We start from the raw sequence: 24,251 nt of genomic DNA, 5'->3' as shown, positions 1-24,251 counted from the left end.
GCACTGAGTCCCCATTTTGCAAGTGAGGGAACTGAGGTGCAGAAAAGTTAAGTGACTTGACCAGGGTCACACGGCAGGTAACTGATGTTGCAGGATTAGAACCCAGGTCCTCTGACTCCCAGACTTGTGCTCTTTCTATTAGGCCATACGGCTTCTGGAGAGAGGAAACTATGGGTTTTAGGATTTATAATGCTGCTTTTGTCAGATCACTTGGCAGGGTAATGCAGAGGTTTGTTTTGAAGAGGAATGGGAAGGGGAACTTCATGGAAATCTCTAAATAGCCCCGCCTGAAAAATGGCATTACTCTACTGGATAGTTGAAAGAGCGATATTATGCCAGTCGTTATGAATTTGAGTATCCTCAGGGTTCACAGACCGATAATAGACATGGCGAATTAGGTGTACATTAATAATTAGGCAAAGTACTTGCCCTCTAGGGATTTATAATCTAATAAGGGGGACAGGGCAAATTTATAGTCACCATACACAGTAAATAGACCCAGATAAAATCAGTAATTACTGGAGTGGATTGAAGGGTTGTGATAGCTTAGGGATGTGCTGGCAGAGAGGATGGAGTGGAATTTCCGAGCGTGTTGTTTGGAGGCTATGAGTCTAAGCTGTGATTTAAATGATGGAAGGGATGTAATTTCGACGGATGGGACGAGTGAGGACCGTGTTTGAGTTTACCGTGGGCAAAGGTTTTGGGTACAAAGTGAACTGGGCGAGAGGCTAGGGGAGAAAAGGAGCATAGGGGAAGAATTAGTAAAAAAGCCAGTTTGGTTTAGTAGAAGGGAGAAGACTGGAGAACAGTGAGATGAGAGCAGGCTGGACGAGGCTCACTGGAAGAGAACTTTAAAAACAGTGATCTGCATTTGGACTGTGCTGGGCCTGCAGATTTTGCCTTGTGCAGACTCTAGCATGGAATCAGTCTGAGCTTAGTGTCTGGAGTGCAGTGTCCAGGCTGGTTTCTCACACTGTACTCAATTGTTTTGGCCAGGCCTCAGGAGCTTCTTAGGCCTCCTTCCTCCCCTTGGCCAGAAGAGCCAGTGTGGCCTAGCCCCTGACCAAGCCTGCAGGTCTCCTGCCTGTTTCCTTTGCTCTAGCATAGCCACCTTCCTCTCTTCGACTAGGTCTGCAGGTTCAGGACTGTGGAGAAAATGGTCCTGAGAAGGAAAAGGAAGATGCCAATCATGTAGGTTGTGGAATAATAGTAATCTTATTATTGCTGTTATTAAATGGCCTTGCCAGCCTTTCCCATCCTTTCTCCCCCTCTTACATCCCTCTCCCAGGAACATGGAGAAAATGCTAGTATTTGGAATGGCACAGGTGGAGAAACAGGGAAAGAGCAGAAGAGAAGTCGATAAAGGAAAGACAAGATGAGGGACAGAAAAGGAGGTAAAGATATGCTAGATAGTTAAAAATAAAAAAGGAGAGGAACTCAGAGAGTCAGTTCAGTGGTATTTATTGAGCACTTGCTGTGCGCAGAGCTTTGTACTAAGCACTTGGGAGAGTACAATACAACAGAATTATATGTTCCCTGCCCATAATGAGCTTACAGTTTAGAGACTGGCTTATAACAATAAGGAAAGATAGAGACAGAGACTAACAGAGGAGAAGGAGAATTGGAAGAAGTGACATCAGGGATTAAGACCCACATCCTCTGACTCCCAAGCCCGTGTTCTTGCCACTAGGCCATGCCGCTTCTCTCAGTGATAGTGTTTATACTAAGCAAATGGGAGAGTGCAGTAGAATTAGTAGATGTTCCATTAAGGAGCTCTCAGTTTAGCTGGGGAGACAGATGCTGAGGTGATCCGCAGATAGGAGGAAGTAATAGAATATAAAGATTATGTACATTAGGGTGTATTTAAAGCTTGCAAAAGTGCTGGCATGGGAGTTGGGGAATATAAAATGGAGAAATTAGAAATGGAGCAGAGAAGGCCTCCTGGAAGAGGGATGATAAAGGGAGTTCCAGACTAGAGGAAGGGTATGAACAAGAAGAAATCTGTGATGGGAGAGACAAGAATGATGCACAGTAAGTGGTTGAGTGATGAACTACTCGCCTACCTAGATGAGTGATGGGAGGGATGAAGATGGTGAGATGGGATATATTGGGAGAAGAGAGTGGATAAGTAGAAGGAAGAGAGCTGTGTGTCTTAAAACCAACTGTGAGGAGTTTCAACTTGTTGCAGAGTGAAATAGGGGTGTTCGAAGAGTAGCTAGATGTGTGCAGAACAATGTTTTAGAAAAGAGATCTGAGGCACAAGAGTGTGGACTGGAGACAGCAGAGACAGGAGGTAAGGAGATCAGCAAGGAGACTGATGCAGTATTCAAGTTGGGAAAGTAGTCGGGTATAGTGAGGTAGCTTTGGGGAGAGATGGGAACCCAGAATATAAGCTTTAAGGACACCCACAGTTAGGGAATGGGAGGATGGGAGGCAGAGGAAGAGTCAAAGGGACCAAGATAGGTTGGAAGGGCAAGAGGAGAACCAGGAGAAGACTGGCAGAAAAACCAAGGTTTAATAGTGAAAATTCTTGAAAGTGAAACTCTTCATAGTGAAATTTGATAGTGCAAAAGGAAAATTCTCCTTTTCAGGAGAAGGGAGCGGTCCACGCTGTCTGAGGCAGCCCAGAAGGCAGGGAGAATTAGATGAGAATAGAGTCCATTAGAATGGGTGAAAATGGGGCCATTGGTGACCTGGAATAGTGTAGTCTCTGGAGTGAAGAGGATGAAAACTGGATTGGAGAGGGTCAAGAAGGGGGATGGGGTGATAGCTGGAAGGGGTAGTGAAGTCCAGAGAAGTTTATTTTGTGTGTGTGTTTTTTTAGGATATGGGGGATGTGAATCTGTTTGAAAGCAGAGGGTAAGGAGCCATTAGAGAACGAATGATTGATGATGGGTTCAGGAAGGGGAAAAGGGCGTCACAAGCAATTTTAGAGAAGCCAGTTGGAGGCATAGGTAGAGCGGGTAGGTTAGTTTTGAAAGCAGGTGGGCAATCTCAAGAGAGCTCTGGAGAAGGATGAGAAAGTAGGTGTAGTGTGGGCAAGATTGGGGAGGGCAAGATTTTTGGGGCGCTCACTACTGCTGATTTTGGTTTTTGTCAACAAAGTAGTTGACAGAATCATCAGGGGAGAGAGAGAGAGAAAGAAAAGAAAGAAAGGAAGGAGAAAAAAGAGAAAGAATTGGAAGACTCGGTATTTGGGAGGTAGTTAAAGGTCTGGATTTCTTGCTATAGTGTTCTGTGACATAGAAGCAGGAGCAGAGGAAATTGGATTTTTTTTCATTAGTGGACAACTAGATTCTTTGAGGGTTTTTTCTGTAAGGAAAGAACTCTTGTGGTCCTGTGTGTTGTCCAGATGTACCAAGCCCTCTCCGTGTCCCAGTTAATTTAATCTTGGAGAACATCTTCACCGGAAGATATGAAAATGGACAAGTTGCTTATTGTGGCAAGCGCAAAGAAGCATCATGAGTCAGGCCTGGCACTCTGTTCTGCCATCTCTTCTCTCCCTGCATTTTAGATCAGGAGCAGGGCATTTTATACTTTGGTTTCTGAGGTTCTGCACAGTGGTGTTATGTAGGCTCCTTGGCTTAGGAACATCAGCTGGAGCTCTTTTGGAACTTCCTTTCCAGGTCCTTCAGTTTGAGACAGCTGCTTTACAGATGTTCTGGTCAGTCTTAGCTTAGCAGTTGTCCTGACAGACATCAAGTGGTATCATTGGTTGAGATAGAAGAACACTTTGCCCAGGATCCAGCCCAGGTCTCTCTAGGGATAAAGAGAGTTGATTCCTTTTTTGTGCCCCTGCTGGTACAGTGCTGGTAAATTGGTGATAATCAGCAAGTCTGTTTTCTTGGCTTTTGTTTGGATAAGGAATTGGTCAAGGAGACAAATGTTTACTGAGTTGGGTAAGAGCAGCAAATCATGTCTAGTAGTCATCATCTAGTAGTAATCATGAGTAGTCAGTCATGTCTACCAACTCTGTTATGTATTGTACTCTCCCAAGCACATAGAACAGTGCTCTATACCCAGTTAGCTCTCAATTAGTATCATTGATGATTGATTGGAAAGGACAGTATGATCCTTCAACTGAGGGAGGGTCTGATTATCTGTCTAGCACCAGAACATATAATGAAATGACTAGATGCATTTAAGATGGCAGAGTCCTTTGGAGATGAATAAATTTCTTTCAGAGTAATTGGTATTATCCTGCCAGACCTGATATTTGTTTTATATTTACCCTGGCATTTTTTTCCTCCCAAGGATGTTGACATTCGTTTCAAAACCACCTAATTCTTCCAATTAGTTGGTAGAAGCACCGTGATCTAGTGGAAGAAGCTTGGGCCTGGGGGTCAGAAGAACTGGGTTGTAATCTTGGCTCTGCCATATGCTTTCTTAGTGACCTTGGGCTAGTCACTTCACGCCTCCATGCCTCAGTTCCCGTTTTCGCTCTTATTTAGACTGTGAGCCTCATGAAGGACAGGGACTGTGTCCAACCTAGTTCACTTGTATCTACCTCAGTACTTATAGCAGTATAATGGAAACCCTGCAAGGGATTCTCATAGAGGAATTGGGGACTACCTTGCCAAGATAAATCCTCAACTAGCTATTATAGACCTCATACTTGCGCATTTTAATTTCTCTTACTCTTAATATAAGGAGTCAAGTGAGAAGTGGTGGAGGGGGGCAGTTTCTGTAGGTTCTCAAGAGTTAAGAATGCTGCCCTCCCTTTGGTGTGTCAGGGTCAGAGAATTCACCCATGCAAATAGCACTTTGAATTCCCATCCTTGATTCCATTCTGGTTCTAGACTAGCCCTGTGGAGTTGTGGGTTTGGAAGCGTGTGGCCTTCTTTGGGCCACCCTGATCTTTAGGGGCCCCAGAAAGCTGGAGGGTTCTGAACTGGCTTGGGATTTAGGCCCAGTGACTTGGGGCTTGTGAGAGAGGTGGTGGGGAGGGGGAAACTCAATCAAATGCCATTGGGCATCAGAAAGGTGGCTCTGAAAATTTATTTTATCCAGTGAAAATAAATGTGGGGTTTTTTTGTTTTTGTTTTTCGTATCTCTAAAAATTAGCCCTTAAACTAAGGGGCCAACTTAAATGTTCTCAGCTGGGCCTCTTTTGTTTCCTCTTCCCAGTAGTGCGCCCCTCCCCACCCCATTTGTCATTCCATCTGTAACGTCTTGCCAAAAATGGGAGTCCTTAGGTGTGGCTCTGGGCAGGTTGACCTCCTATAGTGTTGTGGGATTTGGGGAAGAAAAGGATGGAGAAGGCTTCGGGAAGGAGGTTGTGGAGAGGGAAGGTGATTAGTGACATTTTGTTTTGGGTCATTGCTTGCACAGTTGCCATTTGTGTGGACAAAGAGAGGAGGAAGTGGCCATTTGTGGTCAGGAACAAAATTAGCAGGTCGCCCCTTGAAAACTTGGCCCCTCTTTATTTCTTGAGGGTTCAAGTCATGTAAGGTGAAGAAATAATCTGTCCTCCCTCTAGATGTATTTGATTCCTAGGGATTCCATCTACCAGCAGATTTTTGCCATCAGCAGGTTTGCCACTTTCTTTTAAACTGCTGTGTCACTGTTTTGCCTATGACAGCAGTAATATCGTGAGGTGAGTCTTTCATCTTGCAGCATCAAATAACTGTTTTTAGGCATTTGGCTAGTAGTCAGTTGATTGTGTGGAAAAACCAAAAAACAGGCACTGACGTATTTAAATGGTAACACTTGGGAAATCTGTAGTCCCATTGGGCTTGTCACCAAATGCCCAAGCCCTCCTGGTAGCTGACTGTCATTGTCAAATAACCTTCAGCCCACTCCTATTTATGGATAAGTCTTCTGAAGTAAACGTAATTGCCGAATCCTGAGTATCTGCTAATTGTGTTAGCATCCTTTCCTTTCCTTGCATGCGGAGCCATTATTGGCATTTTTTCTAGGGTTGTGAGCCAGGAAACAATGCAGGAGTAGAAATGAGTGCCTATCTGGATGGAACCAAGCTCAGACCTGTATCCCCAAACAACTCTGGGGGAGAAGGGGAGGAAGTGGGTCACTTTTTCCATGATCTTTCTCCACTTAGCCCAACGCCGCCCCCCTCCCCCTCTGCCCCCAATCATTATTGCTCCAGCAGCAGTGAACCCCTTCAATTTAGGGGTTCTTGTTCCTGTTTCAGAGAGGGGCTGTGCAGGCTTTAGGCTAGCAAAGAAGGCTAGTGATTGGCTCTCAGGTGCCAACTGGAGTAACAGACGGCAACAAAGATGTCTGCCTCGACACTTGATATTCTGTGGTGGTGTCCAGCCCTAGAAGAAAAGGACATCAAGCACGTGCCTTTGCTCTAAACCTGTTGTCTTCAATTAAGAGCGCCTTGGGATGAAGTGGAGCCAAGTCTGCCAGGTCACAAGGGACAGCTAAGCTCAGTCCTGTCCAAGCACAGCCAGGCTCCCCGCCTGATTCATTTATTGTCCTCGGAAGAGTTAGTGATTGCGTCTTGCCCCAGAAACTTAAGATAAAAAGCAGCAAAGCTCTGTCTGCAGCTTCCTGGGTTTTTATTAAATGCACCGCCGGGTTGGAACTTAGCTCCTGTATGTTCCTATGAAAGTTCTGAATTCCATGTAGCAGTAGTGAAAGGGAGGAGAGGAGCACTGGAACATCTGCCCATTTGTGGGGGAGGGAGGCAGATAGAGGAGGGGTGAGAGTGTTGACTCAAGGGAGAGAGGTCACAGGTCATCACCTCATAGTCACATGGGTTCTCTCTGGGATAAAGGATATAAGGATGACAGTGTAGGGCCCCGGGGTTGGGGGAGGAGGGACTGGCAGTGCTCCCTGCTCTGTCTTTTCTGATGATGAAAAACCAGTCCCCAGCCTAGTCTCTATTGTGTTGTATCTGGTCTTCCTGTAATGCTTTGGGGGGATGCCCTTGCAAAACCCCAAGGTAAGGAAAACTCTGGGTTGTGGCGTCGACTCACCGGGTTGGATTGCCCACTGCTGCTCCCAACCATTTCTTCTGACACTGGGTTGCGCTGCATCCAAACAGGCTCACATTGTTGGAAGAAATTTCCTAAAGGCGTTCTAGGCAAATTCCCTCGGGTAGAAAAGAATGTGCCATGCTCTTTTAAGGGAGCATTGAATATGGGCTAGCACTTAAACAGGCCCTACTTGTTGTTGCAATAGTGGTAGTAATAGTACTTAATAAGCACCCACTGTGTGCAGATCACTGTGCTGAGTTGACACAGGGCTTACAATCTAAGAGTAAGGGTTAGGGAGGGGGTTGGTGGCAGGCACGTAAAGAGAGATGAAAATATAAAAATAGTGAGACAAAGATGACGATAAATACGATGAACAATAGGGCACGATGGCTAGATGACTCGCAAAAGTCAGAGCCCAGCAGCCACAGCCCTGGTTTTCACAAGCTTCTAAAAGTTGAGGAGCCCTTAAGTTAGAGTCTGTCCCAGATTGCCCAGAGTCCCAGTGGCTTCGTGGAGTAAGAGGAGGCAGCTTCTCCCACATAAGTGTATTTTCCCAAGCACTTAGTAAAGGGCACTGCAAATAGCGCTCAATATATGCCACTGCTTGCTGATTGCCCCGTGGTGTGGCATAAGGGGACCTTCTGTGGGCTCACCCCGCTGCCGGTACTTTATTATGAGATTGGATTAGTCATTAACTCCTTCGTCATGTGTTTCCTGATGGAAGCTCAGGCATCTGGGATGTGTTGGAAGCTTGGAATTCTAATTTCGGAATCAAATTGTAGAGGTCCACAGTGACTTCAGACTAATGGGAACCACACTTTCAGCAGTGAATCACATTTCGAGCGGTCAGATCATTGGAAGCGTTTGGTAGCTTTCAGTTTCGGTATGCCGCCAAGTGGCATTCCCAAAGTTGCTCCAGCCACCCCGGTAATATTGACATGGATAATGAGATGCACAAAAGAAAAATAAAAATATAAGTCAAACTGGAAAGTATGATGGGAGATCCACTTTTCTTCTTCCAGAGGCAGTCTTTCCGTGGGTGTCTTCTTTCCAATTTCCTGCTGTCCACTTTATAGTTAATATGAAATTGCTGCTTTCAGGGATATTAACTAGAGCTTTGCCATGCCAACCTTGGTTACCCAAAACCAGATGGCATACAGAATATTAGATATGGACACTTAAAGCCTTGTTTGACAAACCTGGGATTGGTAAGGGAAACTGTACTCTTGTTTGTGTTTTCTAGTATCTGATCAATCAATCTGGTACTTTTTGAGCCCTTACTGCGTGCGGAACACTGAACTAAGCACTTGGGAGACTGTAGTACAACAGAGTTGGGAGACACAATCCCAGTGTCTTGGTGGATATGTTTTATATTTTTTTCAGTATCAAAATGATTTCTTTAGACAGTGCTCCTCCAAAAAAGGGAAGAAAAGTACCAATTTTTATTAAGTTGTGAGGAAGAAAGGACTTAAGTGTCCCCTGTTGGATTGGATTCTTGGCTAACCAGTATATAGATAGGACTTGTCCTGTCTTGACTTGGGCCTTTATTGCAGTTGTTGGAGGGTGGAGAACAGGGAAGTTAAACGGTTGTTCCAAACAGGTCAGATGAGTTCTTTGTTCCGGGCAGGAAGAAACAGTCCTTGTCTGCCCCCTCCGTTTCCTTTCTGGTGTAATACCAAAGTGACTAGTCAGACTAGCCTTCTTTGCCTTATAAAAAGCAGAAAAGAATAAAGTCAGGGACAAAGCAAACATTTGCCGCAAAGCACGGAGCTTTCCATATTTAATGCCGATGAGGTAACACCACTTTAAATCAATGAGGGACCGTTTTTCTTCTGAGCTCTGAATTTAGGGTTTTTGCAGTGATGCAGATTCTAAACAGAAATCTGTTCCACCCTCTTAGCTCTACCTAGACATTCTTTCAGGAGAAGCAGCATGGCTAGAGGGCAGAGCACAGGCCTGGGAGTCAGAGGTGCTGAAAGGCTGGTGTGGCAGGTGTGGGGATATAAAGCAGGAAGGCAAGAGGTTAATCCAGGAAGGTTTCCTGGAGGAATTGAAATTTCAGAAAGGCTTTTAAGGTATATGGAGAGCTGTGGTTTGTTGAACATTCATTCATTCAGTCGTATTTATTGAGCACTTACTGTGTGCAGAGCACTGTACTGAGTGCTTGGAAAGTGCAATTTGGCAACAGATAGTGACAATCCCTATCCAACAACGGGCTCACAGTCTGAACATGAAAGAGGAGGGAATTCCAAGCAGTGTGAAGGACATGAGAACACCATGGCCTAGTGGAAAGAACATGGGCCTGGGAGTCAGAGGACCTGGCTTCTAATTCTGGCTCTGTCATTTGCTGTGTGACCTTGGGCAAGTCACTTAACTACTCTGTGCCTCAGTTCCCTCATCTGCAAAGTGGGGATTCAATACCTGTTCTCCCTCTTGCTTATTTTGTGATTCCGTGTGGGATGTGATTAATTTATATCGTCCCCACAGTAACCTCAGTAAATACGATTGACTTATTATAATGCTTGGCATATAATAAGCACGTAAACTCCACAGTGACTTTACCATAGTCTTTATGAACAAGAGGTTGGTGGTGGGATAGATGAGAACAGGGCACAGTGAGTAGGTTAATATGAGAGGAACAAAGTGGGAGAGCTGGCATATAAGGAGAGAAGAGAATGAATAAGGAAGAGGTAGCTTCAAGAGTTTCTGCTTGATGTGGAGAGGAATAGGCAACCATTTGAGGTGTGTAAGGAGATGGGCATAACATTTTAAATAAATGATCTGGGCAGCAGAGGGAAATTTGGACTGGAGAGGGGAAGACTCTAGGCCGGGAGATCAGTGAGAAGGCTGGGGTAGCAGGGATATGATGAAGACCTGGTGGCAGTTTATCTGAAAAGGAAGGAACTACTGTGGAGGAAGAATCGACAGGATTTGGAAAAGCAGTGTGGCCTAGTGAATAGAGTGCCACCCTGAGAGTCGGAAGGACCTGGGTTCTAGTCCTGACTCTGCCAGTTGTTGGCTGTATGAGCTTGGGCAAGTCACTTAATTTCTCTGTGCCTCAGTTACTTTATCTGTAAAAGGGGTAAGACTGTAAGTCCCATGTAGGACAGGGACAGTGTCCAACCTGATTAGCTTGTATCTACCCCAAGCTAGTACAGTGCTGGCACATAGTAAGTGCCTAGCAGATACCATTTAAAAAAAAAATTGGCCGCCAACAGCATGGGGTTTGAAAGAGGTCTGAGTGGAGACTAACACCAAGGTTACGGACTTGAGAGGGAGAGAGGAGGGTGACCGTGTCAAGTGGGTTGAGAAAGTCAGATGGAGGAGAAGCTTTGGGAGGCAAGGTGAGTTCAGTTTTGAAGGGCTAACAGGCTACAAAGACACCTTTGTAGGTCTTTTCATCACTGCTTGAAAACTCTTCAGATCTCATCAGAGACCTGGGAGTCCAGTTTGAAAAGCCTTCAATCAATCAGTAGTATTTATTGAGCATTTATTGTATCAACTTTGTTATATTGTACTCTCCCAAGCACTAAGTAGTGCTCTGCAGACAGTAAGTGCTCAATAAATATGATTGATTGCAGAGCATGCAGCTGTAGAGGGATTCATTCCCTCCCTCCCTCCCACCCCTGCTTTGTGTTGGCACCTCATTGGGTTATAATTTGGAAATGTCTCAACTCTAACTCCAACCCCCAAGGAACCCTCCTAGGTCTGGAGGAAGAGCTTTCCTTGCTGATTTGAAGGGGTGGGTTCAACTTGGCAAAATATTTTAAACATTTTAAATCCAAAAAATCAGGTGAAACTTATTTTTCTCTCCAGGGCAGCCGAATTGTTGCTGTTAAATCTCTGATGCAGCTTTATACTAGCAATACCTTAGATTTCCTCCATTAAATCGGAAGCTCCTCGAGAGCAAGGAATGTGAATCTTGCCTTCTGTTGTACTCTCCCAAACACTCAATATTGTGACTCAGTAGCTGCCCAATAAATGCCCCTAATTGATTGTTGGGTAACAGTGTTAGTTCAAACCATGTTAAATGAGGTTAGGCTTGGGGTGAAGTTTATCGTCACACAGATAAAGAGACAGATGGTTCAGACTCCCCCCAGAGAAAATGATCTGAGCCAATTAAAATTGCAGGCGAATCACTCCTTCTTTCCCTTGAAAATGTGGTAACAGCCAGAGGGACAGCAGGAGCTGAAATATAAGCAGGTAGTAGACTGTGAGCTTCGTGTAGGGGAGGGGTTGTGTGTGACCTGGTTATCTAGTATCCACCCCAGTATTTAACACAGTGCTTAGCGTGTAGTGCATGCTTAAAGACCAGTTATTATTATGTACAGTTACTGGGCATGTGCTTTTGACTCAGTCATTTTTGTCTCTGCTTGCCATCCCATTGACTTAGTAATAGCAGGGTGTGTGATGTCACTTTCCAGCCTATTTCTGAGAAGCTTGGCCCACGTCCACCTCTGCCTTCTCCACCCAGAACATCTGAGTCGGGGAGGCCGCTTGACAGCAGAATATCACCCACCCCACCCCCATGTCCCCCAGGCTCAGGCCTCAAAGTGAAGCCATGGGGCCTGTTCCCCAGAAGGACTCTGAGGCCTGCTCGTGGCTCAAGCCCAGCAAGCCGCCGTGGGGGAGTGAGAGGGGTGAAGGGAACTACAAGCTCAAAAATGAACTCTGTAGACGATCCTTTGGGTGTGGGGTTCAGCCCAGCCTCCTGGCAGCCCCGCTGTGTGATGAGCTGCGTGCTCAGGTCTGTTCCTCCCAAGCCACAAGAGCCCTTTAACCACCCCACCCCGGCAGCACAGAGAAGTGAAATCTGGGAGGGCCACGGATAACAAACACCCAGCCCTGTTTCATTTCGACTTAATTGGAGCAGTTCTTCTTCAGGTAGCATTTCCCTAAATCATTGACCTGAGCCTTGTTTGCCCGTAGACAGGAGAAGTGAACCTGTGGTGATTTTTCTAGTTGACTTGGCTCTGATGATTGGATGAGGTGGGTTCTCTAGGTGACCTGAGTAGTCCACTTGTTCTCTCCGTCTGCCTTTCTTGGCTGGCCGTTGTGCCACGGAGGGGGCACAACTCTTTTCGCTATCTAATCCCAGAGCTAAAATTAGATGCAGTAGGATGGGGCGCTAATGCTTGTGTGTCTGGGTTTCTAATCCTTATTTCCTCTCACCCAGTTAGTGGTACGGTCGGTGGCAGGGCCGGCCCTCTTCATCTTGAGCAAAACCACAGTGTTTTGAGACTGGCATTTTGCCCACGTGTATGTTTTTGGCCCTGGGCTTCAAGGTCGTTTATGTTCCCGCCCTAGCTGGAGGTTGATTCTGGGGAGGAGCTAAGCTTAGTTCTGCTCCTAAAGGGCAGTTTCTGATTTACTCATCTGTTGTTGGTTACTTCCCTGTTTTAATGTTGGAGTCTCTCAAGGGGTGTATATGTTTCTCTTCTGCCTCTATCTGTCTCAGTCTTTCTGCAGCATTACTTGGGAGAATGAGCATTCACTGAGCCTGCCATAAAGATACCTTTCTGTGGAGTAATCTTAAATTAAGGATGTATGATTTTTATTTCCATGCCCCTTCTCTGTCTTCCAAACCTCCCCCTCACCCAGCCCCAAAGTTTGTCTACTTCTTGGCATGGCAACAGGTTTTATAGGGTGGGAAAGAGTGCAGAGGGAAGGTCTGGAAAAGGAAGGAGCTGCCTCACCGTGATTAGATAACGGGCATATTTTACCACTGCCAACCTCAAGCTGCCCAGAGTGCTGCAGCTTGGCTTTTTGTGACCCTCCTGAATTCTCCAAGCTCCAATTCCTCAACTTGCTGTAACCTCCAACTGGCCTGTGGCTAGGGGAGAAGCAGCTGCTGCAGTTGCATCCCCAGTGCATTTGGTGTATTGGGCTTGCCCCTCCCTGTAGAGGGGCTGGTGGGCCTGGAATCTTGGGGAGATGAGGGGCAAGTGGGCAATCAGGCAGGATAAAGAATATTAAATAAGTCATTCCAGGTGCATGTCTCAAAATAACTGTCTCAAGCCATGGGGCTGCTCTTTAATAAAATACTGCTTCAGTACACTTTTAACAATAATGACAATAATTATAATGGTATTTATGGGGCTTACCAAGTGTCATTTGCATATTAAGCGATGCGGTAGAGTCATAATAATATTGGACCCAGTCACTGACCCGCAAGGGACTCACAGTCCAAGGGAGGGAGAACAGGTATTTCATCCCCATTTTACAGATCAGGAGTTGGAGGCATTGAAAAAGTAAGTGATTTGCCCAAGGGCACACAGCAGACAAGTGGCCAAGCTGGTCCTCAGACTCCCAGGCCTCTGTTCTTTCCACTAGGCATTATTACTTCCATGCTGCTTTTAGATTGTGAGCCCCCCTCAAGGGACAGGGATATTGTCTAACTTCCATTTGTGCATTCTTTCCCAGTGCTTAGTACAGGCCGCTGCACACAGTAAATGCCTAGCAAATACCCTTCCTACTACTGCTAAATAACTCCCTCGTGGCTTGAAAGCTATCATCCATCTGAGAATGCTTAATTCTCACTTGAGGAAGTCGTCCTAGCTGAGCAGGCTTTAGAGCAGTACTGACCTGCCTGCCTAACCTGGTCTCAGCTGCCAAATAGAGGCCTGGACTGATGCTAGAGTTGGCAGTGTTTGCACGGGGCTCCCTATGGCCCAGAGTGTCTTGGTCTGGTCTCCTCTGTCCCCTGTCAAACTTGACTGCTGGTGGATGTGAACCAGAGAGGTACAGAGGCCCTGCTGAAATTCCAGCAGTACTCAGGGACAAGGGGTTGAACTCATCTTCTCTCCACCTCGCAAAGTCAGATCAATCTGGCTGGCCAATAGACAAACTGGGGTTAGGCTGGGTTGTTGGGCTGTGTGTGGCTTCCACCCTACCTCCCTTCCTTGACTAAGCCCTCATTTCCTCTTCTCCCCCTCCCTTTTGCATCACCCTTGCACTTGGATTTGCTCCCTTTTCTCACCCTTCCCTCAGTCCCACACAGCACTTACATACATAATTTATATTAATGTCTGTCTCCTCCTCTAGATTGTAAAATCATTGTGGGGAAGGAACGTATTTAACAACTGTTACTGTATGCTCCGAAATGCTTAGTACTCAGTGCTCAGTACTCAAATGCTCTGCACTCAGTGAAAATGATTGATTGATTACCTCCTTCGAGCTGAGCTCTAGGATTACAGTATGGGAAGTGCCCTGCTAAACAGCCAGTTCTTTCCTATCTACATGTATAGGGGACAGATAGGTGGGTAAAAGGAAACCGCAGATAATCCCTGACATGCTCAAGACTGTGAGCTCGTTGTGGACAGGAATGTATCTGTTGTTACATTGTACTCTCCCAAGTGCTTAGTACAGTGCTTTGCACACAATAAGTGCTCAATAAATGAATGAATGAATGCATTGAAGTGAGGAATTTCAGCCCCTTCCCCATGAGCTTCTGAAAGAATCACAGAACTAATTGCCTTGAGTTTCTTCTTTCTGCCTTTTCCACTCCTCCTGAGTGCCAATGGGCAGTGGAGAGAAGGAAAAGAGAAAGAGCCAGATAATCCACAAAGCGAAGCATTAGCCTTTGAATAGTTGGCTGAACTTAGAACGTGGGTACTTTTCCAAGCATTTAGAACAGCTCCCCGCACATAACAAGCACTCAGGTACAGTTGATTGATCTGGTGGTCCAAAGGGGGAAGTGGTCCTTACTGTGTGCAGACCCCTGTATTGAGCACTTGGGAGAGAACAGTTCAACAGATTTGGGAGACACGCTCCCAGCAGGAAAGACCTTTCTCATGAGGGAAAGAAATCGTGGTATTGGCCTTTTACCTTAACCTACCTCGTATGTGGACAGAGCAGTTTCTTTTCACCTGGACGGAACCGTCTTGCATTTCTCAACCAAATTCTTGCCCAAATGAGTAATGAAAGCACATATTATGGGAGGTTCGACCGAGCTGGCAAGTGAGAGCAGTAAATCTTCACCTGTTTGTTACTTCACAAAGACTCTGGTATTTCAAATTCAGCCAAATCAAGAGGGCAACTTCCCCATCCCCTTTAATCAAATGAATGTGGTAACTCTTGCTACATTCGCATTTCAACTGAAGCATCATGTGAGAAAGTTGGCAGTTCCCAGCTCAAGGTTATTGCTGAGAGCCATTTGGAGGAATTGCTGAATTTCTCCAAATGAAATGGAGGCAGCCTGATCTTAAGGAAGAGAGCTTGGATCTGGGAGTCAGAAGATCAGGGTTCCTGGCCCAGCTCAGTCGCTGACTCACTGTGACCATGGCCAAATGGCTTAACCTTTCTGTGCCTTAGTTTCCTCCGTGAAAGAGGATACCATCTCTTAGGTGATAAAGCCCTGTGCAGGTCAGCGACTCTCTAATCTGATTAGTTAGTAGCCACCCCACCACAGGTGCTTGGCACAGAGCCAGTGTTTAATAAATATCAATCAATATTGAGTGCCTATGCGTAGAGCATTCTGCTAGTGCTCAGGAAAGTACATTTTAGAATTAGAAGACATGATCCTGCGCTAGGGGAGTTTACAATCTAGAAAATTCATTAATCTATCAGCCTGCATTAGCTGTCAAAGCATAAGGTTACTGTGACACTTTTCCACTAAGAACTGCTGTTCTACAACATGCATGTTACATTTATGGAGCCTAGAGTTTGTTGTAACTTATATCCAAGTCCAGGCTCATCACTAGGCCTCAGACCTTGAATCAGGGGAGAGACTGGCTCATAATCAAGCTTTGAAGCTTTCCAACTCTGCCACTGGCCTACTGGTTGACTGCTGACATCTGTAGGGCCACCTTTTGGTAGGAGTAAAAGTTCCAAATAGCTCTTGATCATTGATAGTAATGGCCCACCAGAATTGATTTCTACTGGATATTTTCAGTTTTGAAGCTTTTGGAGCAGGATTAGTTGCTTTCAGGGGAAGTTGGGTTTGAGTGAGTGAAAGTGTCTTTTTTGAGATTAGTTGTGTCCCTTAAGTTTTGGCCATGGCATTTATTTGATGGTTTCTTGGTGATCTGAGGAGAGAGATGTTTGGCATGATAGCTAAAATTCCCATTCTCCGGGGCTAGTGCACCGTAGATGAAAGCAGTAAGGGGCAGTCTCCAAGATCAGCCTGTGCTAGGGTCTTCTTGGGCTTGGCAAATCCAGAGGGAGAGAGAGAGGTCTCTTCTACCAGTCAGAAGAACCACTTTATTCCAGGACCTTGTCTAATAAACCAGGGATTTTTTTCAGGGCAGCGGAAAACAAAGGCTGATGATTTCCATTAGGTTTTGATCCAGGCTTACTCCAGGCTTCTCTGTAGATCCCAAGGTACATTATGGAGGCAGTGATAGTTGTGTGCTATTTATTGAGCACCTAGTGAGTGCAATGCACTATAATAAGCACCTGGAAAACTATGGTTGAGTCTTCTGTGAGGAGTATCAGTGGTATTTATTGAGCACTTATGTGCAGAGCACTGTACTACTAAGCACTTGAATGCTGAATGAGCCTCAAATATCTATGCAGAGGGTGCATTATGCTAGTGCAGTGGTAGGTGACAGGATGGTAGTAGGGGGGAGGTTGGGTCAGTAGAGGGGGTGTTGTATGTGCAATGGCCTGGATCATCTTTTAAAAGGTTCCTCAATCGATGGTATTTATTGAGTACATACTTTATGCAAAGCATTCATTTATTCAGTCATATTGTGCACTTACTGTGTGCAGACCACCATACTAAGTGCCTAGGAGAGCACGATGCAGCAGAGTTGGTATGTTCCTTGCCCAGAATGAGCTTACAATCTAGAGGGAGAGACATACATTAATATAAATAAATTGTGGATGTATACATAAGTGACTGAGGATGCGGTGAATATCAAGTGCTATGCAGAAAGGAGAGGAAGTGATGGAAATGAGCTTAATTGGGGAGGGTCTCGGAGGAGGTGTGGTATTAGTAAGACTTTGGAGGTGGGGAAAGTGGTGATCTCTCATGTGGAAGAGGAAGAAGTTCCAGGCTAGAGGGAGGATATGGGAAAGGAGTTGGCAGTAGGAGATGAGATGGAGGTACAGTGAGTAGGTTGGAGTTAGAGGAGTGAAGTGTGCAGATGGAGTTGTAGGAAATCAGCATGGTAAGACAGGCGGGGGTGAGCTGATTGAGTGCTTTAAAGCCCAGGGTAAGTAGTTCTTGTTTGATGCCGTGATGAGGGGTGACATCTCTACTTGGATGGATGTGCTCCTGTCACCTCAGACTTAACATGTCCGTCAGCCTCCTGTCTCTCCCCACTCGAGTTTATACTTCACTCTGCTGCCCAGATCATTTTTCTACAAAAATGTTCAGGACACATCACCTGCTCCTCAAAAAACTCCCCAAAAAACTCCTCACCACGGGCTTTAAAGCATTCCACCACCTTGCCGCCTTCTACCTCACTCAATTTTTTCCTTCTGCAACCCAGCCCACACACTTCACTCCTCTAGTGCTAACATTTCTCACTCTGCCCCTATCTCGCCACCGACCCCTATCCCATGTCCTCCCTCTGGCCTGGAGTGCCCTCCCTCATCTAATCCGACAATTACTCTCCCTGCCTTCAAAACCTTATTGAAGGCACATTTCCTCCAAGAGGCCTATCCAGACTAAACCCCACTTTTCCTCATCTCCCACTCCCTTCTGAATCGCCCTGACTTGTTCCTTTAGTTCTTCCCTCCTCCAAGCCCCATAGCACTTAGTTGTATATCTGTAATTTTATTTACCCCAGACTATAAACTCGTTGTGGGCAGGGACTGTGTCTCTTGTTGCATCGTACTCTCCCAAGCACCTACCTAGTACAGTGCTCTGCACATAGTAAGTGCTCAGTAAATATGACTGAATGAATGAACCACTAGGTTCTTGAGGAGTGAGGACTGAACTTTTTTTTTTTTTTAAATGATCCAGGCCACAGAGTGAAGTATGGACTGGAGTGAGGAGAGACAGGAGTCAGGGAGGTTAAAAAGGAGACTGGTGCAGTAATCAAAGCAGATAGGATAAGTGCTTGGATCAGGGTGGATTTTAGGATGAATGAATTGATCAATCAGTTGTATTTGAGCACTTACTGTGTGCAGAGCACTGAACTAGAGTACAGTGTAACAGTTGGTAGACACGTTCTCTGCCCACAGAATGCTGCTTATAGCCTAGAGGGGGGAAACACATTAATATAAATTCAATTACAGATTTGTACATAAGTGCTGTGGGACTGAGGGAGGGGTGAATAAAGGTGCAAATCCAAGTGCAAGGCAATAAAGAAGGGATTGGGAGAAGAGGAAATGAGGATTTAGTTGTGTTTGGTGATATTGTGAAGGAAGAACTGTCATGATTTGGTGACAGACTGAACTTGGGGGGTTGAACGAGAGAGATGAATCAAGGAGCAGGGTGGTTTAGTGGAAAGAACATGGGCCTGGGAGTCAGAGGACCTGGGTTCTAATCCCAGATCTGCCACGTGCGTACTGAGTGGCCTTGGGCAAATCACTTAACTTCTCTGCCTCAGTTTCCTATACTGTAAAATGGGGATTAAATACATGTTCCCCCTCTTAGTCTATGAGCTCCATGCAGGACAAAGGACTGCATCCAACCGAATTAACTTGTACCTTCCCCAGCACTTAGAACAGTGTTTGACACATGGTAAGCACTTAAAGACCATAAAAACAGGGGGAATGGAAGCAGATGGGAAAGGGACAAGGAGAGAAAGTGGAGGTGGTGGGTTCTAATTCCGGCTCTGCCACTTGTCTGCTGTGTGACCTTGGGTAAGTCACTTAACTTCTCTGTGCTTCAGTTACCTCATCTGTAAAATGGGGATTGAGGCTGAGCCTGATGTGGGACAAGGACTGTGTCCAACCCAATTTGCTTATATCCACTCCAGTACTTGGTACAGTGCCTGGCACATAATAAGCGCTTAACAAATGCCATAATTATTATTATAGTCAACTCGCTCACTGAGTTCGGAGAGAAATGGTAGGAGGGAGATGATGTGAGAAGCAGCATGGCTCAGTGGAAAGAGCCCAGGCTTGGGAGTCAGAGGTCATGAGTTCTAATCCCAGCTCTGCTGCTTGCCAGCTGTGTGACTTTGGGCAAGTCACTTCACTTCTCTGGGCCTTAGTTACCTCATCTGTAAAATGGGGATTAAAACTGTGAGCCCCACGTGGGACAACCTGATCACCTTGTATCCCCCCAGCACTTAGAACAGTGCTTTGCACATAGTAAGCGCTGAACAAATACCGACATTATCATTATTATAACTGGAAGGAGCTCTTCCACCTTCCTCTGTAGTGCCGTATTTCCTCCTGCCTTCAGGACAGCTCTACTTGGATATCCCCCTGACACCTCAAACTTAACGTGTCCAAAACAAACTCTCATTTTCCCACCCACCCCTGTAGATAGCATTGCTGTCTTCCTTGTTTCACAAGCCCATACTCTCAACTCATCTCTCTCATTCAATCTTCATATTCGGCCTGTCACCAAATCCTGTCAGTTCCACCTTGACAATATTCCTAAAATCCATCCTTTCCATCCAATCAATAGGATTTGAGCACTTACTTTGAGCAGAGCACTATACTGAGTGCTTGGGGGAGAGTACAATACAAGAGGTAGCTGGCCCGTTCCCTGCTTAGCTTACAGTCTAAAGGGAGCGACACATATTAATATAAGTAATTGAAAGATCTGAACCTAACTGCTAATGGGTTGAGGGTGGGGTAGATAGCAAATGCTCAGGGAACTTCTCCTATCCCTTGTCCCAGACCTTCCTGCCTCCTGCCTTTCCCCACTCTAGTCCACACTTCACCCTGCTGCTGGAATCATTTTGTGCTTTGCCTGCTCTTCACCTGAAGGTCTTGGTTTTATCTTGGTAGTGAGAAGCAGCAAGAGGAAGTGAAGAAATCATCAAAAGTTTCATTGACTTCTTGGAAATGACACTGTGCTTGTGTATAAATAGCTGTGGTCATGTGAACTCAAAGTGCTTTGTTAAGTACAGGCGTAGTCATTGACTTTGCAGTAAGGGCCACTAGTCCCCTGTCACCACTTAATGTACACATCCATGGGAGGCCCCTGCCTTCGTACTCAAGTAGCTCAGTGCAGCGGGTCCTTCAGAAGAATCAGGGTGGAACAGAGGGCAGGGTAGCTGAGTGTGGGGGTTGGGTGGTGGGCTTCTCCTCCCTCTCTAACAGCCTCCTAAAATCACATCCCCGAGCGGCCTTCCCCACTAAGCCCATGCTTCCCCTTATGCACCCTCCATGTACTTGCCTGGGTGCCCTTTAAATACTTGATAATAGTTATGTTATTTGTTAAGCGCTTACTATGTGCCAGGCACTGTACTAAACATTGGATACTCATCCCACTCCCCCTACCACTTATGTATGTATCCTTATTCTCTAATAAAAATAATAATGGTGGTATTTGTTAAGCGCTTGTTATGTGCCAGGCACTGTTCTAAGTACTGGGGGAGCAAGGTAGTCAGATTGTCCCAAGTGGGGCTTACAGTCTTCATCCCCATTTTACAGATGAGGTAACTGAGGCCCAGAGAAGTGAAGTGACTTGCCCAAAGTCACACAGCTGACAAGTGGCAAAGCCAGGATTAGACCCTATGACCGCTGACTCCCAAGCCCGTGCTCTTGTCACTAAGCCACGCTGCTTCTCTTCTATAATTAACTTTGATGCCTTACCTCCCCCTGTCGACTGAAAGCTCCTAGTGGGCAGGGATCGTTTTGTGCTCTCCCAAGCGCTTAGTATAGTGTTCTGCACACTGTAAGAGCTCAACAAATACCATTGATTGATTTAGTTAAAAAAAACAAAAAAACCCACAGTACAAAAAAACAACAATCTCCCATATGGCTGTGAAGTAGTGGCCAATGCTGCTGCTTCAGGGTCAGCACACCTCTGGACACCCCCTCCTCCTCTGCAGTTTGGTTTGATTCACTTACAGCTGTTAGGTGGTTATAGGAATGGAGGTGGCTATTTTTTTGTCAATATGTAAATCAATAGACACTTAGTACAGCACATTAAAAATGAAATATGCTTTGAAGTGTGTGGGCAGAGTGAGGTACTACTGAGGTGCTTTTTACTGTGTTCATTTCTCATTTTTATCGCTGGTGGTTGGGATAAATTGTAAGCCACACTTAAGATTCTTTTTGTGAACCAAAAATGTATCTCTACCAAAGTGCCTGGGTTCCTGGGAACAGTAAACTCTTAAACAACGAGGATGTGCAAGACACTTTCGGTAAAGGGCAGTCCATCCTGCCATTTTTAATCCCTTCTCCTAACTGGTTTCTTAGGGGAGGAGAGGCAGCCAGATTTGATTCGAGGTTGTTGCCTTGCTGGGTAGGAGAGGGGATCATTTTAGTGGGCGAGGACACAGAGCCAGGCTGGTCCCCTGACCACCCGTCTCCCTCTCATACCACAGGGTTGACAGGTTCCACCCACCTGTTTGGGGTCTTTGGAGCCCCAGGCGCCCTGCTCCTCCCCATCCGGTGATTTCGTTTTGGCATCTTAGGTTGAACCTAAGTACTCCAACTCCGAGAGGAGGCCAGAGACCCCTGCCATGGAACTCTGCAGCTTTAACTACCACCTCTAGCTTGGATTGTTCCCATGCCCACTGCTCCGGCCCCAACCTCTCCCCTTCTGTGCAGTCTCGCATTTCCTCCTGCTTTTAGGACATCTCTACCAGGGATGTCTGGACACCTCAAAACTTAGCATGTCCAAAGCAGAACTTCTTATTTTCCAATCCAAACCCTGTCTTTCCTATATTGTAGACAGCACCACCATTATCTGTCTCTCAAGTCCATAACCATGGCATTAGCCTTAACTCATGTCTCTCATCTAACCTGCTCATTTAATCACCAGATCCTGCTAGTTCTTCCTTCACATCTCCAGAGTCCAGCCTTTCCTTTCAGTCCAAATGGCTCTCATGCTGATCCAAGCACTTCTGTCCTGCTTTGATTAGTGCATCAGCCTCCAGCCCATCCTTCACTCCACAGCCTAGATCATTTTTCTGAAAAGTCATTCAGCCCACATCTCCCCACCCCTCAAAAACCTCCAGTGGTGGTTCATCCATCCTACTCACCCTCCCTTCCACATCACTTTGCATTTGGATGTGCACCCCTTAAGCACTTGACACTCGCCCCAGTCCAGCACTGGTGTACATATCCTTAGACTCTACAATCTAGAGGGGGGAGACAGAATAAATTACAGGTAGGTGAAATAGTAAATTCATTGCAAACAGGGATTGCATCTACCACCTTACTGCTGTACTTTGCCAAGCTCTCACTACAGTGGTCTGCACCCAGTATAGGCTCAAATACTATTGATCAATCATTGAGTTGGTGGGAAATAAGGTAAGTTTTTTGATTCTTGTTCAATGTTTTGTTGCCAGACTACTTGTTTTATCACCATACTACTTGTTTTGTTTTGTTCTGTTTTGCTTTGCTGTCTGTCTCCCCCGTTAAGACTGTGAGCCCATTATTGGGCAAGGATTGTCTCTGTTTCCGAATTGTACATTCCAAGCACTTAGTACAGTGCCCTGCACATAGTAAGTGCTCAGTAAATACTACTGAAGGAATAACGGGTCCCTATTCTCCCTACTTCTCCTTGATTCAGTCGAGTCCTAGTGCCCAATAATTTCGCTATGTTTAATAATAGCCTTTGTTGAATACTGTGTGCAGCCCCCTGTACTAACTACTTGGCAGCTGACTAAAATAGTCAATGTAATCCCTGCCTTCAACATTAAAATCTAGCACTGTATTAAGTCCCAGAAAGCATACAAAAGAATTTGATTCACTCCCTGCCCTTAAGGAGCCTACAGTCTAGACCAGGAAATATTTATAAACCTTATTACCCTTGTCAATTTAAGATAGGAACATCAGGGGTAATGGGGTTGTTGGTCCTTGAACTGTTTCCGTGTGGCAGAAGGGTTGAAGTGGGATGTGAAGGTTGGTGGGGGCTGGGGGAGAGGAGAGCTGTAAGGTGTACATTCCAAGCGATTAGTACAGTGCTCTGCACATGGTAAGCACTCAAATACTAAATGAATGAATGTACAGGGGGAAGGAATGGCTAAAGACAGGAGGCCCTTGGGCCTGTCTGTTAGGTTCCTCCTCTGAATGAGGGGGAGGACAGGGTTCTCTGACTTCCTTCACAGGATATTCTGAGCAAGTTTTTAACCAGGGCAATTTTAGCCCCACTGTCTTACCTCTTGTAACTTCTCTCTCTTACAGAGTTGGGGTTTTGGAAGATGCCTTCACCTGTTTCGGTATCTTTTGTGCCATTTTCTTTTTTCCTTTTGGCATTTTCTTCTGTCTTGCATTGAGGCAGCGAAGATGCCCTAACTGTGGAGCAACTTTCGGTTGAACGGAACAATCTGACGAGGCATCCTGAAACACCTCTTCTCCCCTTCCCCCAGTAATCTTTTTCTAATGTAAATGTCATGTACAATCAGCTTTATTTGATCAAGCTTCAGAACTGTTTTGTAAAGTATGATGGATTTTTGCATGTGAGATCTAATGTCCCTTGGGCATGTGTGTGGTAAAATAAAGAGCAACCTGCTTCTAAGGTTAATGACAACTCAGATTTAAAACATTGCTTCTGGTTTTTGCAGTCTTTTCGATTTGTGCAAGAAATGTTGTTTTTATAAAGGAAATTCATAGAGTTTAAACTATTTCCGCTTAATTCAGTGTCTGCCCACTGTCACAATGTAAATTTTTTAAAAATAAAAGTTAACTCTCACTTCAGCTGGTTGGGACTTTTTGGCCTGCATATCATGTCGCTTAACCTCTGGTTGTGTTTGTTTTAGAGGGTGGTTGGGCAAAAGTCTCTATTCAATACGAAGAGTTAAAATATATATAATTTTTAACAACAGGCCCAAGTGGGGGGTTAACAGGCTTTCTCTAAGAGCTTCTGGTAAGGAGGACTTTATGTATTTGCTTTGGTGGTTTTACATTGAAATGTGGTTCAGTGTAGTGTCTAAATTTAACCAAACATGTGGACTGTTCCTCTAGTGTCCAAGGTGTATCAAGGCGGAAGACCTAAAAACCCCTAGATTGGAAATCATAACCATTCTAAAGCTGCACCTGCTACTGGGGAAAAAAGCAAAAACTGTCCATCCCAGCTTCAGGTTGGCCTCACTATTTTCCTACCATCCAAGGGCAGAGCTCCATTCCCTGAGCAAGGGGTTTTGTTATTTTTTTCTCCCCCATAGCCAAACAGGTTCCTGTCCCACGTGGCTCTGATGGGGGCACCCCCTCCTGGTGGCCACACCACTGAAGTTGGGGTTTCTTGTACAGAAACTGCCCAGGGGACTGGTGCAGATTCCC

The 24,251-nt window shown here is 45.6% G+C and overlaps 1 protein-coding gene across 1 annotated transcript in view; it reads left to right on the top strand.

Annotated features, from left to right (window-relative positions):
• BRI3 (brain protein I3) overlaps positions 1-23,669 on the top strand; it is a 34,417-nt gene extending 10,748 nt beyond the window's left edge. The window contains exon 3 of the mRNA XM_029058048.2: positions 23,157-23,669. Within this exon, the coding sequence (XP_028913881.1) occupies positions 23,157-23,289 (133 nt within the window). The 3' untranslated portion in view covers positions 23,290-23,669. The remainder of the gene's footprint in view (positions 1-23,156) is intronic.
• Positions 23,670-24,251: the final 582 nt, after the last annotated feature.

This window comes from Ornithorhynchus anatinus, chromosome 2 (assembly GCF_004115215.2).
Source record: "Ornithorhynchus anatinus isolate Pmale09 chromosome 2, mOrnAna1.pri.v4, whole genome shotgun sequence".
Classification (NCBI taxonomy): domain Eukaryota; kingdom Metazoa; phylum Chordata; class Mammalia; order Monotremata; family Ornithorhynchidae; genus Ornithorhynchus; species Ornithorhynchus anatinus.
This window is presented reverse-complemented; position numbering and strand designations above follow the sequence as displayed.